General features: G+C 41.1%; 3 protein-coding genes across 12 annotated transcripts; all 3 read right to left on the reverse strand.

The window, feature by feature from the left end:
• Positions 1–847: 847 nt before the first annotated feature.
• LOC122872290 (uncharacterized protein DDB_G0271670-like) lies at positions 848–7,757 on the reverse strand. 5 transcript variants are annotated; one of them, XM_044188333.1, is made up of 6 exons: positions 7,539–7,757; positions 6,613–7,157; positions 6,329–6,472; positions 3,074–4,621; positions 1,377–1,452; positions 848–1,051 (listed from the first exon to the last, which is right to left on the reverse strand). In XM_044188333.1, the coding sequence occupies exons 2-5, from the start codon at positions 7,111–7,113 to the stop codon at positions 1,378–1,380; spliced, it is 2,268 nt and encodes a 755-aa protein (XP_044044268.1). In that variant the 5' UTR covers positions 7,114–7,157; positions 7,539–7,757; the 3' UTR covers positions 848–1,051; position 1,377. The 5 variants fall into 5 exon arrangements, with proteins under 5 accessions (XP_044044268.1, XP_044044260.1, XP_044044251.1 ...); XM_044188325.1 differs by having other exon boundaries at positions 7,535–7,757; XM_044188316.1 differs by having other exon boundaries at positions 7,531–7,757.
• A 374-nt stretch (positions 7,758–8,131) lies between these two features.
• LOC122872306 (zinc finger CCCH domain-containing protein 13-like) lies at positions 8,132–14,747 on the reverse strand. 3 transcript variants are annotated; one of them, XM_044188386.1, is made up of 5 exons: positions 14,527–14,747; positions 12,858–13,439; positions 12,782–12,794; positions 12,582–12,683; positions 8,132–10,940 (listed from the first exon to the last, which is right to left on the reverse strand). In XM_044188386.1, exons 2-5 carry the CDS (start codon positions 13,415–13,417, stop codon positions 9,714–9,716), a joined length of 1,902 nt encoding a protein of 633 aa, XP_044044321.1. In that variant the 5' UTR covers positions 13,418–13,439; positions 14,527–14,747; the 3' UTR covers positions 8,132–9,713. The 3 variants fall into 3 exon arrangements, with proteins under 3 accessions (XP_044044321.1, XP_044044301.1, XP_044044311.1); XM_044188366.1 differs by having other exon boundaries at positions 12,782–13,439; positions 14,527–14,742; XM_044188376.1 differs by lacking the exon at positions 14,527–14,747 and adding an exon at positions 14,347–14,510 and having other exon boundaries at positions 12,782–13,439.
• A 617-nt stretch (positions 14,748–15,364) lies between these two features.
• On the reverse strand, positions 15,365–25,480 carry scrn2 (secernin 2). 4 transcript variants are annotated; one of them, XM_044188409.1, is made up of 9 exons: positions 25,392–25,480; positions 24,383–24,545; positions 23,110–23,291; positions 22,388–22,587; positions 20,276–20,491; positions 20,002–20,167; positions 19,160–19,340; positions 16,995–17,151; positions 15,365–15,756 (listed from the first exon to the last, which is right to left on the reverse strand). In XM_044188409.1, the coding sequence occupies exons 1-8, from the start codon at positions 25,463–25,465 to the stop codon at positions 16,999–17,001; spliced, it is 1,335 nt and encodes a 444-aa protein (XP_044044344.1). In that variant the 5' UTR covers positions 25,466–25,480; the 3' UTR covers positions 15,365–15,756; positions 16,995–16,998. The 4 variants fall into 4 exon arrangements, with proteins under 4 accessions (XP_044044344.1, XP_044044349.1, XP_044044358.1 ...); XM_044188414.1 differs by lacking the exon at positions 25,392–25,480 and adding an exon at positions 25,253–25,391; XM_044188423.1 differs by lacking the exon at positions 25,392–25,480 and adding an exon at positions 24,821–25,201.
• Positions 25,481–26,406: the final 926 nt, after the last annotated feature.

A 26,406-nucleotide genomic window follows, 5' to 3' on the forward strand; every position in this document is an offset into this window, starting at 1 on the left:
CAGGGCCATAGCTACCATCAACTAGTTAAAAATCTACACATTTTTAAGGCTGATCCTAGTGTTTTCATACAGTTTTTCTTCAGCAGGATTCAGTATTTCTTGAACAGAAATGTATTCCTGACGCTTTGAGTTTTGTTAGTTGATATAATAAGAAGCAATTGATTGTCAGAGGAATTGAACAGCTAACGAGGCATCCAAATAATAATGTTATGTGTCTAAATCTGAGCTACAGCCCTAATAGGGAAAAAAAAAAAAACAACCCAAAAAACGTAGTGGTGCCAAAGGCAAGGCTGTGCTGACTCAAAAGGGTCTATCTACTGTACACTGACCATTTTACAACATCTAAGACTTTTCTGGTTCAGCTCTTCATTGTCAAATGTGGCTCAGGTTACATCCATAAGCTCCACTTTTAAGGTATCTTGTTATGAACTAAAGAGTCAGACAAGTGGAAATTCTGACTCGCTGATAGCACTAGATCAAAAGTCAGGGGATCAATGAAAGTCATTAGGATTCATCCTCTCACTGGTGATGTGAGTGTTTGTGTCAAAAGCATACTCTTTTCTATTTTTTGAAAGACTTCTTCACTCAGTATGGGAACAGCCATTAGTGTGTGAATACAAAATGCCAAGACCTGACCATTTTTACAGACTTAACCCTTTGACTGAAAAATATGTTAGTCATCAACAAATTAAACGGAGCCTACAAAACAGATTTTGCTTAATCAAATGTTTACAGTACCAAGAGAAAAAATAGAAACAGAGTTACAAAGTAGTTATATTTACAAAAATGTAGAGCTGAAATGAGTAAAACCTGGCTTAACGCAAACCCGCCATTAATGGCAAAAAACTTTTTTTTGAAGAAGAAGATATCATTTATTTATTAGAGTTTGAGGAAGATTCAGTACAAACCTGGAAATATGACTAAAATACTAAATGGTCCTGTAACACTATGAACTGCATGTGTAAATAATGAATGTTAAACATGAGGTCCACATGGTCTGTCGGGGCTCACAGCAGGTTCAAATTAAAGACAGTCATGACACTCCACAGATCTACGGGAAAAAGGAGAAAAAAACTGATAAACACACGAGACCTAACGACAGGCACTCAGCGCTTACACATTTCCATTTAAATCATCATACAGTTCATGAAGAGTTTAAAAACACTATCCATTTAGCATAATATAACTATACAGAATACATGTTAAATGGGTATTATTATACATGGGTACTGATAAATTATTATACCATTTTTTTCATTTGATGAGTGCTTACAAAACAGAAACAGTCCCAAGCGGGAACATTTATCAAGTTTCCAATTCTTTAATGAAAACACACATTGTCATACATCAGTGTTCTCACACGCTAGTCTACTTACTTTAACCAGTCTGAGGGGTTAGGGAGCTGGCTGGCTGTGTGACTTTTTGCTTCACCTTCTGGTTAAATGCTTCAAGCTAGAAAAAATTTAAGTGGTTGAGCAAGACAAAGAAAATCTTGGAATAGAGTGATTTATGATTATATAGGCAAGAAAAACAACCTTAACTGGAAAGCACTCCGAGCATAGGGCTGGACAGGGCAAAAATTCAATGTTATGACTGTCAGTGAAATTGTCTTGTGATTATGATCACATCATGTTTTATATATATATATATATATATATATATATATATATATATATATATATATATATATATATATATATATATATATATATATGAAAATTCTGTTATGGAATTGAATTGAAACATACTGCTCATGCCTAGGCTGGCCAATCCTCTAAGTCTGTTATTTCAATAATAGAAAATATAGTGAAATTCTTAATCTGTAGCAGGGTCCGCATATGCCTCAAAACACAAATGGTGATAAACAATCAATGTATAATTAATTTATACAATTATGTATAAAAACATTTAAATATATGTAGGTGCAGAAAATACTAAAAATGTTCAAAAATCCTGTCTGAAAATGTTGAGAAATCCTAAATACTGCTGGGCCTGTATTTAGCAGACTTTCCTGACTTTCAGTAAGGACTGTGACATCGCTTTTTTACAACACTTACAACTAAAATTAATAAATAGCTTAACTCTTAAAATCATATTTACCAAAAAGCCATTTGCATGAGGTTGCAAGTAATACTGGCAAGCCACTCGCATGAATTAAACAATAAATATATACCTGTATAAAATTTTAACTTGTAGACTAAATCTGCAAGCCCTATCCATCCGATTTACAGTGCCTATATTAGTATTGTGCATATTGCACACACAGCAGTGGTTTTGAACTGTGGACACATCTCCCTTAAAAACATTTATCATCTTTTCCACAGTCCAACTCGCCACTTCCTGTTAAGTTATGTAGCCTATCCTTACGGGTGGGGAAAATTAGCTATTTCTGTAATGTTACAGTTGAGAAATACACTGTAACAATGTGGACATATCTCTTAAAACAGTCTAGTCCCCTTAAACAAAATGAATGATTAAATGAATAAACCCATGATTTGAATGGATGCAGCTTGTTTTTCCATATCTTGACGCTGTGTTTTGGGGAAATGAATGAATCTGTGCTTTAACTGAGACGCCTGATTTAATATTGCAGAAATGACTGAAATTGTTGGCTGTGACAAACCCAAATCATCACTGTTGCACAGTTGACATTTTCCCTGTCGCTGTGGGGCTCTCTTCCGTTTTTGTGAAGAGAGCATGCAATCTCTTTTGCATCCCACATTTTTGCTTAAACAGTATCTTTTAATAAGCTCATAATGAATGAACATTTCCCACAGAATGTGCGTGCGTATGTCCACCTGAATGTCATCTCCTGGCAACTCCTAACAGGTTAGGACACCTCTGGAGCTCTCCTAAATACTGGCCGAGATAGGAGTGATTTCCTAAGTTAAGGAAGCTGCTAAAATGCTTTTACTCCTGGTCGTTAAAGTAGGACAAAATTTGCGCCACTGAGAATTTCTGGTCAGATAAGAGTGCCTACTCTGAGACATGTGACACAAATGAAATGTATCAAAAACTTAACCTCCTAAAATGACATGGATAAGGAAGCTGGTTAAACCAACACTCCACCAACCTTTTTCCTCAGGTTTGCCTTTATTTCCTCCTCTGTTGGCTGCTGCTTTTCCTCTTCTGACTGCTCAGCTTTGGAGTCACCTTCATTGCCCTGTGGAGCCTCCAACTTCTTCACAGAATCTGCAGTCTGTTTCTCTGCCATTTTTTGTTGTCTCTTTATCTCTTTTTTCTTTTTCCACCGTAAACGACGTGTCTTTATGTACGTTTCCAACTTCCCCCTCCTCCTGCGGCCATTTGTGAGTTGCTTTAGACTGCTCTGAGTGGTTGGCTGCTTAGTGCTGATGACCTGCAGGCAGCGAAGGCCAGAAGCCGATCCAATTTGGCCTTCGCTTATAGACAGGTCTGGATTCACAAATAAGTTAATGTCAGGAGGATTGTCATGAGGGTAAACCATGTTAGGTTCCACTACAGAGCCAGGAAAGTGATGGTAGGTGTTCTGTGGAGAAGGATACCCGCTGGGATAAAGGGAGGGAGGAGTCGCACCCTGAGTATATGTCCAGTAAGAATTTGAAGCAGTGTTGTAAGTGCCGCTGTGGTAGGCATTGTACTGAGAGTACTGGGACAAACTGTAATCTGGAAATGCAGAAAAAGCAGCAGGATGGGGATACGTTTGGTTTTGTAGATATGGATGGTGATAAGTGGAGGTTTCTTTGGAGTCTTTTCCGTCTTCGTCTCCGTCCCCGTGCCTCTGTGCTTCTTTGCTGTCTTGGCATGTCAGTCCATCTCTGCTTCTGTCTCTCGAGCTGCTGCGCTCAGACGTTTGCCTTTGTTTCGAGTCTCTGCTGTGGGAGCGCTGATGGCGAGAGGGACTGGGACTAACACTTCTAGAGGTCGACCTTGAAGAGGAGGAGGAGGAGGAGGAGGAGGAGGAGGAGGAAGAAGAAGAGGAGGAGGAGTTCCTGTATTGTCTGTTGGTTCCCTTCTGCCGACTCTCCTGCTCCTCTCTGCTGTCAGCCCTCATGCCTTCATGCTTCTTCCCATACAACCTCTCCTGAGTCCGGTCTGCTAATTTGCTCATCTCTTCCACTTCCAGGCTCAACCCCAAAGTTTTAAGAATGTTCTGGAGCTGTTCACGCTGCTCATCCACCTTTGGTTTTTCTTCTTCTTCTTCGTTCTTCTTCTTTACTGCCGAGGGAGACTTGGATTGACTACTAGAGCCCGAACAGCGGCCTCCTCTGTCATTCTTCTTCTTGTCAACATCAGGTAGGAAGAGTCTCTCATTGAGGCTTCTCTCTTGACTGGGCGGGTCAGTCTTCCTCTCTCCACTGTTGGTCCGACTGCGGCTCGGCAGTGAGGCTCCACTGTTCGATCGCCGGCTCCTGAAGGGCGGATCTGACTTGTTCTCCACGGCAGGGGCCTGAATGTTCAGGAGCTCCTCACTTGAAGGAAGATCCTCACTGTCATCATTGACAATCCTACTGAGCAAGTCCATGTCCACTCCTTTGTTGAGCACGCTGAGGAAGCGTTGGAAACCCTGGTTGACGCTGTTGTCCTCCTTGGCTGGTGAAGTAACGCTTTGGCCTGGAGGAGGCGGTGGGACATCAGGGAGCTGATGGGAAAGGTCAGATATACAGAAACATTGCTTATTGTCAAAACCAGACTACACACGTTTTTTTCACACTTACTTTCTCTACCTGGAGTAACAAAAGACAAAATTACTGTCAGAAAAGAGCATCAAGTCCTAAAGCCTGTGTTTATTCACTTCCTTCACGAGTTTCTAACCAAACGAAGATTTTAGACTGAAAAAAGAATAACCTTTTGTATGGTAGCACCATTTAAAAATCAACAACCCAATCACTTTTTTAAATTTATACAACGGCTTATGAACTTTTAGAAGGAACTGTATGTAAAGAAATCTTGACTACAGTATTAGATTACATTATGACATCAGATCTCTTATTTTTTTTAAATTCTGCTTATCAAAATTTTATGATGTAGCTCAAATGTTCTTCTCTTCGTGTTTTTCCAGAGCTTATCTGACAGATGCTGGATTTTTTGAGGATGACGATATTTAAGTTTAAAAAATCTATTAATAATATATCAGCTGATATTCATTTTTTTTCAGAGAGAGGCTGCATCACTGATGCATCTGAAAACGTATTTTGCTGTCGAAGCCTTAACTAATGACAACTGGGAGCACGAGGGACGCTCGCCCCTGCTTCTCACAGTCAAGCCACTGATACATTTTCACATTTAAGTTATTAGAGAGCGAATTCAGCTGCCTGGCAGTGCTCAAGCAATGAATGACAGGACGTAAAGTAAGTAAGTCAATTCCTATTTGCTCACATGCTGTATGTAAAGCGTTTTACTGGATATTCATTGATTTGGCCAAGAAGTTGGTATGAATAAAAAATGAAAATATAGGGAGAGACTGTTGGTCAGACTATTACTGTTGTTGTACGAGCGTTTTTTTCACATTAAACTGATTTTATCCTCTTTGTGCAAAAGAGATGACGATTGAGATAATACATTTATTACAGTGATCTCAGAAGGCGGAACAAAATGCACATTTTATTTCTCTCTCTCTCTCTGCACCTTGTGCTGCTGCACCCTTTACAGTGATCTGACGAAATTCAGTTCAGACTTGTGCCGTGTTGAAAGGGATACGAAAATGTTATTAGGTCCGAAGATTGTCATTGTGACTTTTACATAATTGTGACCATGGTGCTTATTCAGACATAAGACCAATATGTTAAATTGTCATCATGACTGAAGTGCATGACTGAAAAGGGCTCATGGCATTTCTGTGCTGAAATTTCTTGTTGCTTACTGGCTGACATGAACGCTGATACCAATATATCTGCAATAAGCTAATATCGGTCAATATTTAGGCCAGCTGATTTATCTGTCCAGCTCTATACAAAACCGCAATGATGGAGTTACTGAGGTAAGCACATTTTCATGTAAAATTTCATTATACAACCCTGTGTTGTAAAATAATCAGAAATCTATCTTGTATCGCTTGTATTTTGAAAACAACCAATATTGCAATAATTATCACAGTATTATAAGTATAAATAAAACAGTAAAAAGTTCAACCATGTCTGTCAAATCCCACCATTTTGCTTGGGTTTTACTTGGAAAAAATCTGTATTGTAGATCTTACACTGTGACAGATTTTGGTATGTATGTCAGTGTCTGCCTATTTCTGTATTAACTTGAACCAACATGAAATTATGTTCTTTTAAATGGGTTTAAATTTGATGACAAATGTGTCCATTTTCTATAAAGGAGGGGGCAATAAAATATTACAAACCTCCCCGTTTGTTGGAAAAACACAAGGATCACTACATCTCTGCTTCATTAGTGCCTTCACTCTGAGCTTCAGCGGATGGTCTTCCTGCAGCAAACCGTCTTTGCTCGGGCTGGAGGAGTTCATTCTCTCTTTGGGAGACCTGACCTGAGCAGCAAAAGAGGACGCAACACAGTATAATACCTGAAAATCAGTTGGAAGTTCTCCAAGCTGAAAAGCACTGTATTCTCAAGGTAAATGAATGGTCTAAAACAGCTGATTGATTATCTAATCTATCTATTACTCACCTTTGACCGAAAGCTGACAGGATGTCGTTGCTGAAAAATAACGTTCACCCTGTCTTTAAGAGTTGCACCTTTGCATGTGGCTGATTTATCATTACAGGAAAAGCCAGGAGGAATCTCCTTCACAAATGGTTCAATTTTTTTCAGAGCAATAGCAACTTTCTTACGTATTATCTGCTCTTCTATCTCTTTAAGCTCTTTCCGCTTTCTTGTGAGTTCTGGATCCTCCTCGTCCATTTGAAGTGGTTCTCCATCTGGGTCCTCGACCTCTGACTCCTTGATGTAAAAGTTATGCGAGAGAGGACTGAGTCCCTTCCATTCCACATTCACTCCCATGCTGCCCTGTGGTTCATCAACAGTGTATCTTGAGTATTGGCAGTAAGTGTCCCAGTCATTTTTAGTTTTTGAGGCATTCTCCATGCTGTTATTAACACCACTCTGGTGATTTGGGTCCAAATGTCTCTGCTGTGTTCGAATAGCATCTCCCCAGTCAAGTGGATTCATCCTTCAGCCAGTTTCTCTTGCAGTTTATAAAGTCACTACACGTTCTGTAAAATAGAAACAATGTGGAGAAATGACTGCGGGCTGATTAGCACAGACCTGTATGCAGACTGTTACTTTACAAAGAGTATAGTAACTAACGTTACCTCCTTACTTAATAGAAAATGTAAACTGCAATTTGGACACACAGTTAACACTAATATTTCAGTAGCGTTACCAAAGACATTAACTAATTTGCTTAAATATTGACTACTGTTGAGACAAAGCCTAATGTTTGAAAACACAACCTCTGAGGCGCTGTAACATGGTGTAATATAAGTGATTTGGCAAATGAAGGGCCGAACAGACAGCTAAACTGACTAACATGACAGCTAAATCCTGTTTTAGATAGCTTAGCCTGGCAGTAAATAGACTGTTTACCTACTAACGTTATAGCTGCTCACAACCCTTCCTCTGTCGCATCGCGGAACAAATGTTATTTTAAGGCTGTTACTTCGAAAACGAAGTACTTGGATAGTGAAATGCCGAAACTGAGCTTTATTAAACTCCAGCAGTAAGCAAAGACAACCATTAATGTTAAAAAAAAAAATAGCTTAACAAGAGGGGCCAAGACTGCTCCCAGTGCCTCGGTGGTGGTGAAAAATGTATATTAACAGCGCCACCTTCTGGGCGGAGTACCAACACCCAGGAATAATTCTGCTAAATGTGTTATGTAGGACATGATTAAAGGCTTTGACTTCTTCTAATGTTCCACTCACCTTTGACAAAAATCTAATGATGTACATGATACATAATGATGTCTTCCTCCTTTGCACGTGGACAGTTTAGTCAGTGTGTGTGAACACTATTCTCTCCTAATAAAAGCAACTGGAGGCTGAGCACTTGAACCTGTGTGATGTCACTGGGGTGTAAAATCAGGCTCTGCTTGATAGTCGGTGGCACGCTGACGTCAAGATGTTTATGCAATTGCCTGCAAACAAAAGTGGCGATATGATTTTTTTTTTTTAAATTTAACAAAACCTTATAGGTCAATAGAGTTGTTCTTTATTAATTGTCTCTGAAACAGTACAAGAATTTGCATCTACCATGATCACATCTTCACCAGTCAGTTCTTCAGTTTCTAGCTTTTGAAGTGGTACAAGTATCGATTGACCTTCTCCTGGTCCACTGTAGTACCATGTGAATTCTTTAAATGGTTGGTAGACCTTTACAGGCATCATGCTATTAATCTTAAGTTTCGGAATGGCTCTCGATTAATTTTTCAGGAGCTCTGCATTCACCTCTCAGAGCTTATCTGAAGGTATGACATAGAGCTGAAGTGAAAATGATCAATTCCAAATTTGACAAGCGATCATTTTAGTCATTTGTCAAGTAAAAATACATATTATCTATGTCAGTAATTGAATACTTGACTAATCAATGACAAATCATTAGTTAGGTAATAAGGGTACAGGAGCAAACACAGTATACATACACACACTGGTAGTTAGCAGGGACTCTGTCTTACTCAAGGGCACTTCATCTGCACAGATGTTAGATGATGCAGTGAAACAATCCCAGGCCTACTTTTCCAAGAACTGTATCTATCTAGACAAAATATACTGTATATGCAGAGAATATATGCATTGTGTGATTAACCTGCTTGGCACAGAAATGGATAGCCTATATGAAATAAGACACCAACTGCTAACCATTTTCCAAATCACACTGTGGTGTTTTTCAACATTCTGATTTGTCATATTCTGATGTTGTAGTCTTCTGTACTACGTACGGGTCCATAACAACCGAAGGTACTGTCGTGTGACATTTCGACTTTTGTACATTGCAGTCCCATCCAATTTTTGTTTCTTGAAATGTTCTTTTTTTTTTTCCTTTTTTAAACATAGTCAAGAACAATTGGTAGAATTAAACAGCTCTTCGCCATTTACTTAGAATCATTGTGTTTAATATTACGCAATTCAAATATTTACACAATAATTTTCTGCATGTGTACACAAAAAGAGAAGAGAAGCTTAAATGTAGAGCACCTTTTGTAGTCGTAGGTCAGCCAAAACCCTCAGAAGACTGAACCGTGGACTATGGTGCTATTTCATTAGGATAAAGGCCTGTATCCTACAAAAGACCTCTGTGGACAAATATACTTTTGACAAAAATTATAACATATCACATCACGGTGTTAAACAAATCTTGAATAACAAAATTAAGAAACAAAGTTTTCAGAAATCAATTAACACTTTCTGCACACTGTTTCAGTGTTTTTCTTTAGCATGACATTGTATTATAGGTATAAGAACAGACTGAGCAATGGACAGCGCTCCAACAGCACCCATAGGTTTGTCAATTAACTTGTGGTCAACAACTGTTCATTGTCTGTGCGGTTTTCATCGGTTCTGGCCTTGCTTTTTGTTGCTACTGGACAGGTCGCTTGCAAATGTTGATTTTGTCTGAAGTGATGTTCAAATATGTGTTTTGTGGTTAAAATGTGACTCCTTGAACGCTCAACTGCTTACTTTATGAATATATTTTACTATTCTCCAGAGGCAAAAAATTTTCAACAATATCAGTCAGCTTTACGGTCAGATTTTCACCATATGCAACTGTCTTCATCCAGGTTGTTTGGTTTCAATGACCTGCAAACAGCGGGGCCTTGACAGTGTTTTTGATTTTTGTGTGGTGTTCAGAGGCTGAAGTGGGTTAATATCTGGCAGGTTAAGAAAGTGTGGCCGAGGATTACTAATGTGTTGTGGGAGAAGGTGACTTGTTTGAGCGAGTACTGCTGGGAAGATGTTCAAAGGTGGGACACAGGGGTAAGGGAGGAAGGGAGGCAGGCGAGGCCAGAAAAGCCCGGGTCTAACATGGGGCAAGTTAGGAGGCAGAGCCGGGTATGGCAGCGGTAAGCAGTTTACTGGAGAGTACACTGGCATCACAGGTGTAGAAGACGGTTCTGATGAAGTATATGTGGAATTTTGAGAAAATGCTTGACATGTAGCAGTGCTTTCCTGGGAGTTAGTCTCGAATTTCTTACTTTCCTGTAAAGTGCTACTGCCGCTATTCTGGCCATATTCTACGGCTTGATGTGCCTGTACTTTGTGTACCTCTGTTACATCCCGCTGAGCACTATATGAGTCTTTTTTCTTGTAATATTCCCGAGTTGATGGGCTAAAACTAGACCTGCTTGATGATGATCTACTTCGTGGTCTTGGTGAAAGCGCTCGCCCTGTGTCCCTTTCCCTGCTTCCTATACGATGGCGGCCACGGTCACTATCCTTCTTTCCATATAACCGCTCCTGGATCCGATGTGACATTTGGCCCAGTTCCTCGAATCCTAAATTCATGCCAATAGCCTGCAAAACATCCTGCATTTGCCTGTGCTTGTGCTCATCTTCAGGTGTCAATGTTATCTTTTCCACCACTGAGGGAGACCCGGATCTACTGTTAGAGCTGAAGTAGCTTTGTTCTCCATCAGTTCTCCTTTGCAGAGACTTTTCATCAGACAGAGAGCGCCCCTTTGGACTGAAGGACCCGCGACGAGGCTGTGGAGAAGCCAGTCTCTGGGAGCCCTCGCTCTCACTCCAGTGGCTGGTATTTTGGTGGCTTTCCTGTTGCCTCCCAGCACAACTGGGAGACCACAGACGATCTGCAGTGCTCATGAAAGAAGCCGGAGAATGCGGTCGATTATCCACTTCTGTAGAGGTCTGAGTCACTATCTTGGTGAGCACGGCGACATTCACACCCTTGTTGAGCACATCGAGGAAACGCTGGAAACCCTTGGTTGACTTCTTCTGCTCAGGAACAGCAGCACATTGGTTGGTGACATCGCTCTCAAAAGACTGATGGGAAACACAAGGAACCACAGTTTAAGGAACCATCATCTGCATTTGTCAAACAAAGTAGCCTGTGAGAAATTTGTGGCCATCAAACACATAAGTCCCCCTAGAAATTGTATTCTATGATCTTAAAAAAAAAAAAAAAAAAAATCAACAGCCCTTTCTGCCTGAGTGAATTGGGGCCCTCTCTTATTTTATTTGATTAAAACAAGTTTCTTTTAGAAGAATGTAGTGTTTTTATTGGCTAGGATGATTGGTTCCCTTTCAAGGTTATGTGGGGAAGCTAGTTCTTAGCCTTTCAGTAATTGGACGAAATTAAAAAAAAAAAAATGACACAGGCTGGATTTTTACTTCTGTGTCAGGGTGTTGCCAAGGCTACATTTGTAGCTCCACGGTAGGTTCAAATGGTGTGATGTTGGTGGCTAGGGAGAAACCAGAATTACTGTGATTGGTCAGCTTCACAAAGTGTATAAAAGAATGTAAACAATGATTATTTTGGGTATATTATGAACACAAATCATGACCTGATAATGTAAGACATATCCATCCTGTCCTATGTTGCAGTGATACTACAAAAATCTAATAGTGTTTTTATCACAATCCTGGACTAAACTATAAATCAATTCCTACACTGGAGGCATCAATGGTGGGAACTCAAAAACATAAGTATTCAGCTTTAAGGTGCCCTGTGGAGTTTTCTTGCACACAAACAAAAAATATGTTTACATTCAGTATTACTCAAAACGCATTGTGTGTATCCTTGAGTTGTAATAAAAGTGTTGAATGCATTTTCTTCCTCATAAAACATTAGCAAAGACGATTATTAAAGTATTTTAAATTCAGCATTGTTTAGATCCATGTTTACTTGCTAGCAGTCTTCTTCCCTGCTTTTGCTGGCGCATTACTGCATATGTTGGCGTGTTAGTGCCATCTGTTGATCAGTGGAATGGTGTGAAACAATTGGCAGGAAAGTGTATTGTGTCAACCCTGTGTACACTCGTGCGAGATAAACAAAACAGGGACTCTCTCACAGTAAAACAGCTCCGTAGCACAACTCGAGGTCTGAAACTCCACAGGGAACCTTTAAGGTGGATTGTGAGACTATTGTTTAACTAGCCATTTTAGAAAGTCTTAATCCAATTTCTTTGGGCCTCGATCCCAAAAGTCTGCTGAAAGTCTGATACCTGCCGATAGAGTTTGATCCAATATTTGTTTTAATAGTATGTCGTTTTTTTCCCCCTTACATAATACATCTTACAGTGCATACATGCACACATTCAATCTACAATGAAATTAGTAAAGCAATGTAGATATGTTAGACAGCTGAACAGCTGTCCATTAAGAAACTATAAACTGCATCACTGCTTTCAGTTGATGGTCGCCTAAAGCAACTTGTATGGTGTCCTATATATTTTGTATAATACTGTATCCATGGAGAGAGGAGTGTCAGTATGGATCTGGCGTGGCAGTAAGTTTAGGTCAGAATGTAGGCACACTGTATTCACCTCCAGAATGAACAACACAACACTTTTGAGGTAAAAAAAATGCAAAACAACCTTTTTTAATTTTTGTACCCCAAGCGGATCCGCACCTCTCACTGATGATAAAGGTAGTCCCTAATTGCCACATGTCAAATAAACCTACCTGTCTACTAGATCCATTCAATGGAAACCGTGTTCTATTTTGACGATGATCCTCATGATCTGTGGAAGGGCTGTCATTCCTCTCTCTGGGTTTGGCATAACTCTGTTTGACATGGAGGAAGATTTTATTAAAACTACATTAAAATCAAACTGTCACAATCCTTGAACTGACTCTAACACACAATGTTTATTGTGACTAACCTTCGTAGAGCGATCTTGTGATCGTGTCCTCTCTTTTGAACAGTCCCGGCTCCTTTCATGGCCGTCTCTGTCTTTGGAATATCCAAATGATCGTCTGCAAGTTAAATCATCATGTTGCTGCCTGTAGGTTAACTCCTCATGCCGGTATCTGTGTCTGGAGTCTTGAGGTGTTTTCCTGTATTTGAAATCCTCTTCTTGTGGTAGTGTATGCGTAAAGTCCTTGGTTACGTATGCATGTGAAAAACTGTCTGGTGACTGCCTGTTTGTTTTATCGTCAGGCTCACGCCTGTATCGGTAATCAGCTTCATCATCCTCTGTAACCATTCGCCTTTTCTTTTCAGAAGCACCCCAATCAGGTGAAGACATGCGTCTCCTCACTGGGCTCTTTCTGCTCCAGTCTCTGTTCAATGAGTCTTTACTGTACAGCCTATTAGGTGAGTCACTGTACTCTCTACCTCTGATTGTCTTCTGTGTGCTACTGTGTCCATCCCCACCATATTTATGATAGGAATTGCGCTGTATATCTCTGTGAGGTTCACGCCTTTCTTCCCGTCTGTCATCGTAATCGTCCCACTGCCTCGAACTTCTGTCACTGTACTGCCGCCTGTGACTGTACTCAGACCTGTTTGAGTACATAATTTCACAGCAACTCCAGCAGCTGAGTGGATGTCAATAAAAAAAGAAAATGAGCTGTAAAATCATGAGGTAAAGACTTAAGACAGATTGATAAGACAAACCTGGATCATCGACAAGAAACGATCGCTTACCTCACATGGACTTATTAATAAATAATAGTAATTGGTCTCTTATAGGTCTAAAAGCATCACAAAGACTTCATGCATTCATCTTGAGTATAAGTTTGTCTTAATTAAAAGGATATAAAAGAAAATCAGTATTGCTGTGGTACTCCATGAGAAGCAGGGCTGTCAAAAACAGGCACCATGGAGAACCCACAGTATACAATTCAATCCTACTATAAATTAGTAGGTGATCACAGGGTTGTGCACACCTTAGCCTGCTCTAGGCACTGGTTAGACTGAAAACCTCCGGTCACTCTTCCACATGAAGGTGTCAGAAATATCTATATAACACATTTAAGCAAATATAAACCTTTGTGCGATTCTTAGACCAGAACAAAAAGGAAAACGTCTCCTAAAATATGTTGAAAGGGACAAAAGTAAAGTTATGTTAGAAACACTATATCGATAGCAGGAGTCTCAAACCGTGTGCTGTCATGGACTAAAGTCGTGCAGATTTTCACTCCAGATTACAGAAACACTGATTGCCTTCAACCAGAGATCACTTCTTCAGTAAAATCACCTGCTGTACAGTGTTTAAATATAGTGAACACCTTATGGTGACCGAGTTTGCACTAAAGCTTTTATGGAAAGGTTAGTGATGGCTAACGATGGTTAGTGATTCAGTATATTCTGACCTAGCTAGCCTATGTCAATATTCGCTGACAATATTAGCTTCACTGGGTTAGCGGCTTGCTAGTATGTCGGGTGCAAAATAGAAAATAATATCTAAGCTAGCTTTAGCTAGTACGACAATATCACACTCACAATGTAGTATCATGGACAAGTGTATTTCGATTATTTCCAGCTAATAGCGACGCATTTGCACACCCCCCTCGGCCTGGTGTTCAGATACATCAGCTAACGTTATAGTGAAAGCTAAAGTGCAGTTTTTGGTTAACCTACTAGCAATATTCAACACAGCGTTGGATAGCAACCTAACCTTACCTTTTCCGTTGGACGACTCCACTTTTTTTTTAAAGGGGGACCCGGGGAAAATGCTGAAATTAGGCTTGGCAAGTCCTAACAACAAACTGTCGCGCAGTTAGCATTTGTAATATTCGTAACCAAGTTTTCACTGGCAGGCGGTTCACGCCACCACCGAGCTGTTTGGTTGTCTACCTCCCCCACTCAGTTAGAAGGGATTTAAATTACCGCCACCTCCTGGCTGGAGTGTGAACAATCTAATGCTTCGTCTTCTGCTTTGGGTTTTATTGGCGGTTGGCCAACCACCTAAAAGGGACAGTTCACCCCAAAATCTAAAATACACCTGCAGTGCTATTTATCTATCTAGATTGTTTTGGTGTGAGTTGCCGAGTTTTGGAGATATCGGCTGTAGATTTGTCTGCCCTTTTTTTAATATGGCACTCGGCTTGTGGTGCTCAAAACGCCAGAAAATACATTTGAAAAAGTCAACAGTCTCTTTCCAGAAATCATGACCCGGTTACTCAAGATAATCCACAGACCTTGTTGTGAGCGGTTTCATGTAGGAACTATTGGTTGAAAGAAAAGTTCCCACATGAAACTGCTCACAACAAATCTGTGGATTATCTTGAGTAACCGGGTCATGATTTCTGGTTTACTTTACTGGCACACAGCCCCTGATCCTCACTGGACTGGCTTATGTCATCATTTTGTAAAAGCTCTATTTACACACTGAAACAGCAAGCTGGCGCTTTAAGATTTACACACTGTGGAGGCCGTCTTGGTAAACGCACTCTGACATTACCAATACCTACAGCCACAACACTAGGGTGGCCAGAAAGCTCACAACACACTCAGGACACACTATGCACATTCTTTATTGGATCTTTCCCTACAGGTAGCCATCAAATGACAACCCATTCATTTGCAACAACAAACAAAATGTTAAACAAATGCCATACTCACAGTAATTGTGCAACGTCACACAGCTCTACATAGGCGCCTGTGTAGTCTACATCATTATACTCACTAATGAGGTGCAGTCATTGCTCCCTGGGTGATACAGATGATTAATATGATCCGATCGCAATTTACAGTTTAGGCATTTAGTCTGTGTTAATGATGGAATGGTGTCAGGGATGCGTGCCGTGTGAGTGAGGCGGAGGCCAAACAGACGAGAAACACAGAGTTTGTATCAGTCCCAGGGCCTTGTCCTGCCACCCTGTGAGTGCTAGGGATGTCCACCCGAGGGCGCTGTAACAGAGGACAGTTAGACACAGCACACGTTAAGGCTTTTTTAGCTTTGCTGGTAACACAGTCGCAATCACACTTCCACACAGGCATATTTCTATATCTGCATGCGAAGAATGAGTGACGGCAGAAACATACTAAGAGACATCAGAAACTTAGAATCATATACATTATATTTACTACCTGATTACAAGCTGCGTAACCATCACAGTACATATATTCATGAGTGCACTGCCTGTTCTTATCTATCCATAACCTGTCTACATTATAGTTTATTCATTTTATCATTACTGTACACCTGCCTAACAAAGTATTAATATTTTATTGCATTATATTTTATTTTATATATAATATATTCTTATATTTTAACCGTATTTTGTCTTAGATTCTCTTTTACTTGTGTGATTTTCTTTTTATACATATTGTTTGAGCATTGTTGGAGGGAGCCTGAGAATGAAGAATTTCACTGCCGATGACTGCGTCACTGTAATTGTTGTGTAGATGACAATAAAGAAAGGCTTTGACCTTTTGATCTTACTGCTTAACTGTAGAAAGGCTGACACTATCTTGTGTTTGTTTTTTCATGCTTTACTCTTCAGGAGCGTTGCCGAAAAATTGCTGGCTTATGCCGAAAAAACACACTAGATGATTGTTAAAATCATATTTAACAACAAATTTTGCAGATTACAATTGTCTTTTTTTTTTTTTCTTCAGATTTCTGCCTTTAACCGGCTCAAACTGCAGGATCATGGAAAAGGTCTGTCCAGATTTCAGCAGTGAAACTCGTGATGGCTCTGACTGGTCTCACACTCAGCAGGCAAGATATTTAAATCCTCTGTACCTGCACGGTCTGTTCCTTTTTCCCAGACAAATGCAGACTCTCCACGACCAATCATCATCAAATGTGGCTTGAATCAGACGTTCTATTATGTACTTTGTTCTTAAGTTATGCAGAGACCGTCTATTTACCAAGTTAAAGTGACTTTCTGACCTTCTTAAGGTGCTTTTTACACCATTTTATACTGGTTTATGACCTGACCCTATACTGACAATATATTCTATAACCTGTAGTGCTACTGGAAGTCATTGTATTATCATAGTCATGCATATTCAACACTATATTATATCTAATCATCTCCTCAGTTTCTCGGCTCCCAAGTCGCAGTTTAAAGTTTTCCCTTAACAACAGGAACACATTCATGCACGATACAACACCATACACAGCTCCTGAAGCTTCCCACCTCCTCACTGGTAGAACTTAATCTCTGTGTCCACGCAATCAAAAAACAAGTCCCCCAGTTCTTCTCCTGGTATCTCTCCACTCAGCATGGCTGTAATCTCGCTCAGACACTGCGACTCCAGGTCCCTCAGAACCTCATAGACAGCTAAACCCTCGTCCTGACGCAGAGAGAAAAAGACAGAGAGAGATGTCAAAAAAACAGCAACACCTGGGTCAAACAGTACTTGCATATCGTATGTTTAAACCTGCTTAAGCAGTGCAGTCGTTTGACTTAATCCTAAACTCCTAAAAAAGGTCAAGCCCCTATATGTAATATCAAGTACATTTACAAGAATCCAGATCCAACTTTTGGCCTTTGGAAAGTCCTGAGTCTAATTCAACCAGACGTCTGTGGCGGGAGGTGCAGACTTAATGACAGCAGTAGCACACCTGCTATCACACCTCCATTTCCTCTACAGGCTAATCTGGGTTTCTATACACTCTAGCTGCTCACAAAAACAGCAGGAAATAGTCGTATCCCAATTCCATACTTCATACTGATAACATGCAATATGCACTATATATAATTCCCAGAGTATACTGTTGTCGCAGTAAGTTTACAAAAAAAATCAATGCACCTAACTGCTTTGTACAAACAGGAAATCATGCAATACATACACAAAACTACATCAACCGAACACCTTATTCTACCTCAATTATGATATAATAAGTATAATATGTGCTTAGAATATCTGACACTGATTCAACAAAAAAACACAAGTCATCTCAGACAGGGTAGTCAGCTAAACGGCTTCAGTGGAAAATGTCCCTTTGTTTTGAAGTACTAAGGCCTCCCAGCATTCTCATGTTGGTGTTTGGTTGTACAGTGTAATAACGATTGAAACCCTGCTCTTTGGCTTTGATTGTGTACTGTAGTGTGTTTATGTTTAGTCTACACTCACGCCATGTGTCTTGTCTGCACGAACTGTGAGGTCCTGTTGTGTTTTGCTCTGCACTGGGAGTGTCAATCCTGTGCTGTGCGACTCACCTGTAATTTATCAGCGACAACTGACCAAGTTCAACCCTCAATAAAAGTGATTATGCTTAGGATGTATATTAGCCTGACATCGTCAAACCAATTCGGAAATGCGAATTAGTCTGGAACCTCTCAGTTCATTTTCGATTTCCAAGGGCCGTTATCAATGGGCGTAGACGAAATTATGTCTGGACGCAATTGGACAGACTACAACCAATAAGAGTAATGAAATGTGACCAGAGGGGCCAGTTGGTAAATTAAACTCTTACCAAATCCTGTTGGAAGTACTGCAAACACATCTTTCTTATCAACAAAACCCTAAAGTTAGCCTGTAACAAAAGAGTTAAGTTAGCTAACAGCTAGCTCGCTAGCACTGTTTTTTTGCCTGGTTTGTTGATACAAAGGTACCAAGTAAAATGGTTTCACCTGCCTGTTCCCAAACCCCACAGTGCAACTGCAGCAACTTAACGTTAGCTAGCTAATGGGGGTGTTAATGAATCGCTATCGAATTGACTTCAAACCTAATTGTTAACGTTAACCAGGTTTCATGCAGACTTTACCGAAACAAGCAACTGTTTTTCTATACTGTCCCAAATTGAATTTTACGTGGTGTTATTGGTAATAAGCACGGCAGAAATAAACCTCAAAATCACAATGGAAGTCTGGTGTACCGTTAGGCAGCCCTGCTGAACAAAACAATGGGTTTTCTTAGAAATACGATTTAGTTGGTGGATTATATACATGCCGAATTCACCTTCACACTTCACAGTTTGATGAGAAGTGTCCAGCTTCATGTTCCGAATTGTGATTTCAGTAATATTTAAGGCAAAAATGAGAGCGAAAATGGGCTGCTTAGAGGGGCTGCTTTCACCCAAAAAGGGGCGGGGGCATGACGCAAGGGCGAAGTACCCAGATGTGCTGCTCTCATTTATTAGATAAACGGTTGTGATTGGCCCGACCCGGGCCAGGTCGGCTGGAAATCTGTCTGAACGGGAGGGGGACCAGACGCATCTGTCAGAGCAAATAAAACATGAGCTCGCAGATTCGCCTGGGTCCCAGGCTGGATGTATATATGAAATGAATGTGAACTTCCAGCTCTGCCAGGATCTGTACAGGACTGTCATTGACTTAGGTCGTCCATCAGTGCCCACCGGGTTGGTCTCCATGGTGTTGAGCGCCACTTGGTGGGCCTTGTACAGGTCATGTCTGCGGTCCACCTGGCTCTGAAAGCGAGGCTGCTTCCTGACAGGGTCGTCTGGGCCGAACTGTGGGGAGACCACCCTCAGCACTGGGGTGGAACAGTCCGAGAAGATAAAAGGCTTGAATACAGACCTACCAGGGTACGGGTGGGGTGGGTTGACAGGGAGATGAACAGGAAAGAGAGAAACGCAGACTCAGATATCTACCCAAAGTGGAGACAGAATACAGGAAAAGCAAAGATGAGGAGAGAAAAAATATTGGGATCTCTGCTGCAGTGGTCTAAACAGTCACTGAGGCACCATGAAACTAATTTTGCAACATTTAAAATATAGGTAATGTTTTATTTTACAGGGCTGTTATTTCCTAATCATTTCTAGAAAGTTTCCTAGAAAGAACTATGTAATTTAGTACTAATTATATCGTTCTTACATAATAACAGAAAAGAAAAGTTCTGAAACAGATATTTTAGTTGTGTTGAGTTTGTTATTAACTTCCCAGAAGAATCTCCCTGAAAGACCTGCCCAAGTATATATTTATTCATTAATAATTTATCATTGGAAACTTTACTTGTGTATGTTGGATTGTAGAAGTTTGTCTGTAGAATTTTTATTTTAAATGTTCAGCTGACCTGCAGTGCAGTGGTTACGCTAGCCACTCTGTATTTTCCCTTTATTAGTACCAGCCTACATGCTTCTTTCTAGGAGGCGTAAACGAAAGCGTTACTCATGTATTTTTAACCTTTTGTTGTTTGATTTATAATGTAGAGAGATTCTCAGTTTAGTTAGTGACATACCTGGAGGGGTCTGGGGTGGCGGTGAAGAAGTGAATGCAGGGCAGACTGGTGTCTCTGGGCAGGACAGACACCATGCTGCCTGTGGTGCAGAAACCTCCAGAGTCCATGCAGATGCCACTGGGCTTGTCCCTCAGAATGGACATCATCACCTCTGCAGTCACTGAGCCTGAGACCAGAGACAATGCAGAGGAGCAACAGAGTAGGTGAGTGTTACAGTGTTCTCAGGGTGATGTCCTAAGGCATTCTGGGAAATGTAGGAGAGGACCACCCTCACCGTCATGTTGCTGGAGTAGCTCTGTGCCTCCCTTGTAGCGCTGTTTGGCCAGCTCCATCCTGGCAGGCGGGTTCTCGGGGCTGAACACCCGAGAGAAGTTGAACTCTCCTTCACCATCCCACCAGCCCTGAGCCTGGGCCACGCTCCGTAGCTCAGGGTGCTCTGTGGAGACCTCAGCACCGATGGTCAGCTGGTTGGAGATGTTCTTTACGCCCTCTGAGAAGACAAAGTGGCTGTCAGCATGTGAAGACGCGTTGTCAAAACCAAAGTTTTGCCTTTTAAGAGCAGATGCAAGTCTTCCGGCTATGAGTGCAAAATATTTGAAATTTTCCAGAAACGTGCTGTTTATGTAATGCATGCTTGTATTTGCATACACACTGAGCAGAGCAGCTTGCAAGGTTTATCTCCACTTGACTGCATGATCCAACCCTGATGAATGAGCGTCTCTTCACCACAATTTCAGGATTCCCTGAATTATATGACACATCTATATAAGCTGCGGTCTCATGTTGAAGAATGAACAAAGAGATCTGAATGGGCTTTATTTACCTTGTCATTTAGCTTCCCACACTAAAGAGCAAATATGAGGTATGTGAGTATTTAAACGTTTCGTATGGACTTTCAACACTCCTGTGGGATATAATGTTGATTTGCTCTTTAAGGCTGATTAAGCAGCCGAGCACCCAATGCATAACGTTAGTCTGGTTTAGCCTTAGTCCTGTAGAAACTGGCAATCGAAAAAGTTAAGACACAAAAAAAAATCCTGGCAACCAAAAGAAAACAGAATATGTGGTCACTGATCGACAGGTGAGGCTGAGACAGAGATGCACTTCCTCCTATAATGTCAAACATTCATTGAAATGAGGAACATTTACTTTAACAAGTTCAACTCTCAGATTTCAAAGAGCTAAATGAGCTCTCAAAATTAAAAGTACTCCTAGAAGAAGGAGATATCTTGCTGCCCAATATATATCAACATGCCACAACCTGAGGGACAGTGAATGACCTACACACACACACACACACACACACATGCGTGCGTGCGCACACACATTTTCATTGGAGGGAAAAATTGCAGTGTTTATATAGTTTTCACTTATTTGCCTTTGTATTTTTTAACCACAAGTCTACAATTTTTATTATGATTATTATTATTATTATCTTATCTTACTTATCTGTATATATTTCAATAGCACATTTCTTCTGTTCATGTATTCGTCTGTTTCCCATGCGAATAAAGCCCCACTGAATTGAACAAAAATCATACCATACTGACCTAAAGTGCTGATTTTTGCAAATGCAAAAGAGGCATTTGGTCGAATCATTGAGCTGTCTCAGTCAGTGTCCCAGCTCTAGGTTGTGCATTATACTTTTATTTTGTATTCTTAGTACTTTATAGGTTTCGGTTGTATATTGTCATTCCATTTTTATATATTGTAAGTTTTTTTGAAGCTTTTGTCTACTCTGCATGCAGTATGTGGCACCTATTGCATATTATGTCTGTCCTGGAAGAGGGATCCTTCCTTAGTTGCTATCTTGAGGTTTCTCCCAAGTTTTTTTTGTGTGTTTTTCCTTATCCTAAAAGAGGATAGGAAAAGGATAAAGGGTGTCATACGCTGTAGAGATTTTATAGGCCTTTAAGACAATAGTGTGATTTTGGGCTTTATGAATACACTTGACTTGACAGCAAGAGATGATGCTGCATACACAGTACAAATATCAAACAACACACAGTCTAGCTAGTTATTGCTTGGATTAGACCTCATTATCTATAATTAACCTCAAACTCGCAGAAGTTTTTCCTCCACAAATTGCTAGGAGGCACACGTTCAAGGGGTACACACACACACACACACACACACACACACACAAATGGTGCAAGTTGTTAATGCTTCATTCAGAAGGTTGATCAAAGTGAGCAGGAAAAAAATCTGAGGAGTTAACAAGTCGTGTATTGAGCAACAGGCTTTGTGAATACATATAGCTCAGTTCTGCTCTTAGCAGTACATGCAGACATTAACAGTTCAGCACCCATTGAGCCAAATTTATTGTCTAGACTATGCATATACCCTTCATTCTGCACCCACAAACTTTTTGACCCTCCATCTTTACCTGTAACCCTCTGCGCCGCCCACAGCCTTCCAGCAGTCTCTAGGACCCAGGCCTCGCTGCGGTCCACCAGAAGGAAGGTGTTGTGGTAGCTGAAGGGCTCAGGATCCTCCCTGCACTGTCCCCCCTGGCCATGCTGCTCCAGGAGGCCGGTGATCACTGTCAGGGCTGCCCAGGCACTGTCACCACGCTCCAACCCCAGTCTGATGATCAAAAGTCATGCTGGATTACTTCAAAGTGTAAAGTCTGCATTTCCTCTTTACAAGGCATCAGTTATGTAGTTATACATATTAGGTTATAAGTTATTTATTAATGATAACAACTCTTTAACTTTCATGTATTATCTACTTTTATCTATTTATTTATTTATTGTCTTTTTAGCTAACAATGAAGACCAGCTGAGTTTGTTGCCGATGTTTACACGCTCCCTTGCCATATGTTTTGGAGGAAATGCTGCAAGTGATATGCTTCAACAGTATTTACTACACCTGTCATAACATGCTTATGACAATCTACACACCCTTCTGATCAAAGTCTGAGAGGATTAAGTTAATACTTCTACTGAATATACAAAATCCAAACCGTATGTAATAGGGCTGTAGTGAACAGTTGCTCCCATCAGCTCTGAAGATTATTTTGTCTTTATTGCTAAAAGTGGATAAGCTGTTGATTATCCAGTATAGTTTTTTTTAGCAATACAGTATCAAAAGGTTTTTGGTGCTCACCGGACAAGGTCCATGCCCAGCAGAGCCTCTCCGGGGGTGACAGGCTCTCGGGTCCAGACAGCCTCGTTCCCAATACAGACTCCCTGGTCATTGGCTCCCATTTCGGCCCCCCACATCCAGGCGGGCTTGCTGAGGATGACGGCGTGAGTCTGCTCCACCTGAGGGATCTGGATGTACGTGCACTGCAGGCAAAAAAAAGTGTGAGGGAGACACAGAGAGAGATGGACTGAGAAAAAAAAAGAATGCTGGTTTTTGTATTAAAGTCATGTTGCATTGCATTGCAAAAATTGCATTAATTGGCAGGATATATAAAGCTGAACACTCAAAGCCAGTCAGTTCAAAGCCAAAAAGGAGAGAGACTCAAAGGGCAAAATTACAATCTTTTTAGAATACTACACACTTTGTATTTGTGGAAACAGTTTGTAAGTTTAACACTTAGCTTTGGTGTTGAGGGAAAAAAATGTATTTTATGACTTTCATCTATAGAACAAGCTGTCAGCAGTTTTCATAGGGACTATTTCTTGTGTAGAAAATAGTTCTAATGAACCCTGTTTACAGTGTGGACTGTGTCAGTGAGTTTCTGAAAAGACACATTTTTCAACGCTGTGAGCACTACGAAGATTATATCATTCACCTCCACTGTATTTTGGTGGAGACAGAAATCTCAAGACACAGATCTGTCAAAACTTGGACAAATAAAAGCAAAACTGCATGACTGGATACCACAAAGGACAGTAACTCTGATCTGGTTAGTGCCACTGAATTTCAAGATGAAAGTCGGGGGCTTGTCTTTTTTTTGTTTTGTTTTACTCAACAGCAAAGCCAAAAGCTGTTGCATAAGTAAAAACCAGAATCCAATGAACACATCTGGTTAGAACATTTTCCTGATACTGTATCAGTCAGTATTTCTTCCACTGGCAGTGTAACACGAAGGAGGTGAAAAGGAGAAAGGATTTAATCAGTGGGTTAAAACTGTCACTTCCTTCCCCTTAAACATTAACAGGAAAGAATGTTTCATGTAAATATCTTACCATTCAGTTTCAGAGTACTTTCTCAAACAGGGTCATTGTGAATAGTAATGCATTATGACTATGAGAAAATATATGATGCTTAATCTTTTTATTTCTAATTCATTTTCTGCAGCGCACCAGCCCGTGGAAGTATGCAGTGTGTATCAGTCAACTTGTGTCTTTTAGTGATGCATGATGCCTGTTGTCAGTCAGCTGTATCAGCAGCAGTGGCGGTGTGGGACTGTAGTCCGGGGCTACTTTACCTCCAGCGTGGAGCCTGGAGGGTGAGATGCTGCAGGGTGAAGGGCCACCTCCTGCACCTCATCCCGGGGACGGTCTGAGTTCTTCCCAAAAATCACATGGTCATCGCGAGAGCCAGGGGGCAACGAAACAAAACAATCACATGACATGGGAGCCTCTGCCATCCTGCAACAAAGAAACAGCAACAACAAACAAAAAAAAAAAACTCGTCAAGTGGATGGGAAACAGTCAGGAGTCTGGCTGGCTCGGGGGCGTTAAAAGTGATGAGGTGTAAAATAAGCGCTCTTTCAACCAACTAACTACCTCATGTAAACAATCTGATTTCAAACTAATCATAAGAGTCTGACAATGTGTTTGACATCCAACACAAGTGAGCCTACACCCTTTTGACCATAATGTGCATGTCTGTGGAGTCAAGAGGAAGAGCCTCCTTCCCCCACCCAGTGATTTTGCAGAAAGTCAGATTCAGCCGGTGCACTGCCCATCCCTTTCACACAGGGATTAGGAGGCAGTCTTGTGCAGAGCACTTTATTGACTATAATCTTCACAAATCCGACCGCCACGTTGCTCCATTATCGCTCTCGCCTCGCATTTGCAACCATGAATCGCTTTCAATCCGAAAATAATGTCGCCAAAAGTGCCGTGATCGCAGAAGCAGCCTGCGCCGGAGCTCGGCTTGTGATCAGGGTTGATTACAGAGATAAGGCCTGGCTGAGCACACTGTCACTCCCCGTCTCTTTCCGGAGCAGCGACGCGCCTGTCGCTTCGTGTCATTCCGCCTTTTTCGGGGGCTTGAGTAAAAGGGTTAACTTCAGCGCTAACAGTCTGTAAACTAAAGCTACTCTGCGAATGCTGCTGTAGAAAATGTTTACCTTGGTTTTTTTTTTTTTCAATGACGAGAGCGACCAGCCGGCTGGGAGAAGGCTGTTGTAGATACCGAGTCACGTGACCGAGAAATCCAAAGGTATGTACTTAAAGGTCTCGTCTCGTCTGGCCACAAGCACAGCTCACCGTCTCACACAGGAGTCCAGTCCACACCTGTGGAAAGCTGCACAGCAGGCCTGAATAATGATGTAGCTCTTCATCACGAGTCTGCCTCCCCTTCGCCTGTTTGTCAGGGCTGCAAAGCCTCAGCCAATACTGGTTATAATGCTAAATCACACTCGAGTTCATGGGAAACCCTCCATGATAAATCCTGCAAGTTTTTATAATCCAGTGTTACTACTGAGACGTTAACAATAAATAAAGCCTTTGTGCTTTCGCTTCATTTCAGCCTTTCACCACATTCATTGTATATAAAAAATAAAGAGTGTATAAAACTGTAATTAGATGCAAAGTATTTGTTTCACCATAGTTGCTGATTATCAGCTTCACTTAAACTCATGAGTTCATGTCTGTGTGACTCAAAATGATGAGCTGGACAAACGTCTTACCTTGCATTCACTAAAGTAAACAAGTTAACATTTTCATAAGAAACACTGCTAATTGCCAGAGTTGAAGGGGCACTCCACCGATTTTACACATGAAGTTCAGTTTACTAGTCATACAGAGTACGACTCAGCCTGTAAAACAGTTGTATGTCTTTTGTAGCTCAGGAGGGAACTTTCCAAAGCTAGAAAAAAACAATATGATTGTATGCAGTGGCGGACTGGCTGTCTGAGGGGCAGGGGTGAAAAAAATTAATGGGCACCAGCTGCATGCAGTGGCTGCACGTTTTCTCCCCTAGAAGGGCACTCTAGAGGCCGCTTCATCACGTTTTCTCCCCTAGAAGGGCACTCTAGAGGGCGCTTCATCACGTTTTCTCCCCTAGAAGGGCACTCTAGAGGCCGCTTCATCACGTTTTCTCCACTGGAAGGGAACTCTAGAGGGCGCTTCATCACGTTTTCTCCACTGGAAGGGCACTCTAGAGGGCGCTTCATCACGTTTTCTCCCCTGGAAGGGCACTCTAGAGGGCGCTTCATCACGTTTTCTCCACTGGAAGGGCACTCTAGAGGGCGCTTCATCACGTTTTCTCCCCTAGAAGGGC

The sequence above is a fragment of the Siniperca chuatsi genome, linkage group LG3 (genome assembly GCF_020085105.1).
Source record: "Siniperca chuatsi isolate FFG_IHB_CAS linkage group LG3, ASM2008510v1, whole genome shotgun sequence".
NCBI classification, from domain to species: Eukaryota; Metazoa; Chordata; class Actinopteri; order Centrarchiformes; family Sinipercidae; genus Siniperca; species Siniperca chuatsi.

Excerpts from the sequence above, each read along its gene's own strand:
- LOC122872290 (XM_044188333.1), bottom strand. The coding sequence starts at position 7,113 with ATGAATCCACTTGACTGGGGAGATGCTATTCGAACACAGCAGAGACAT. Across the intron at positions 4,622-6,328 it reads TTTTTCCAACAAACGGGGAG|CTCCCTGATGTCCCACCGCC; the intron begins GTTTGTAATATT and ends CTTTCCCATCAG. Across the intron at positions 1,453-3,073 it reads AGGCAAACCTGAGGAAAAAG|CTTGAAGCATTTAACCAGAA; the intron begins GTTGGTGGAGTG and ends AATTTTTTCTAG.
- LOC122872306 (XM_044188366.1), bottom strand. The coding sequence starts at position 13,417 with ATGTACTCAAACAGGTCTGAGTACAGTCACAGGCGGCAGTACAGTGAC. Across the intron at positions 12,684-12,781 it reads CACAAGATCGCTCTACGAAG|AGTTATGCCAAACCCAGAGA; the intron begins GTTAGTCACAAT and ends CATGTCAAACAG. Across the intron at positions 10,941-12,581 it reads TGAATGGATCTAGTAGACAG|TCTTTTGAGAGCGATGTCAC; the intron begins GTAGGTTTATTT and ends GTTTCCCATCAG.
- scrn2 (XM_044188409.1), bottom strand. The coding sequence starts at position 25,465 with ATGAAGAGCTACATCATTATTCAGGCCTGCTGTGCAGCTTTCCACAGG. Across the intron at positions 20,168-20,275 it reads GCTACTCCAGCAACATGACG|GCTCAGTGACTGCAGAGGTG; the intron begins GTGAGGGTGGTC and ends CTCTGGTCTCAG. Across the intron at positions 19,341-20,001 it reads GCCACCCCAGACCCCTCCAG|GTCTGTATTCAAGCCTTTTA; the intron begins GTATGTCACTAA and ends GTACCCTGGTAG.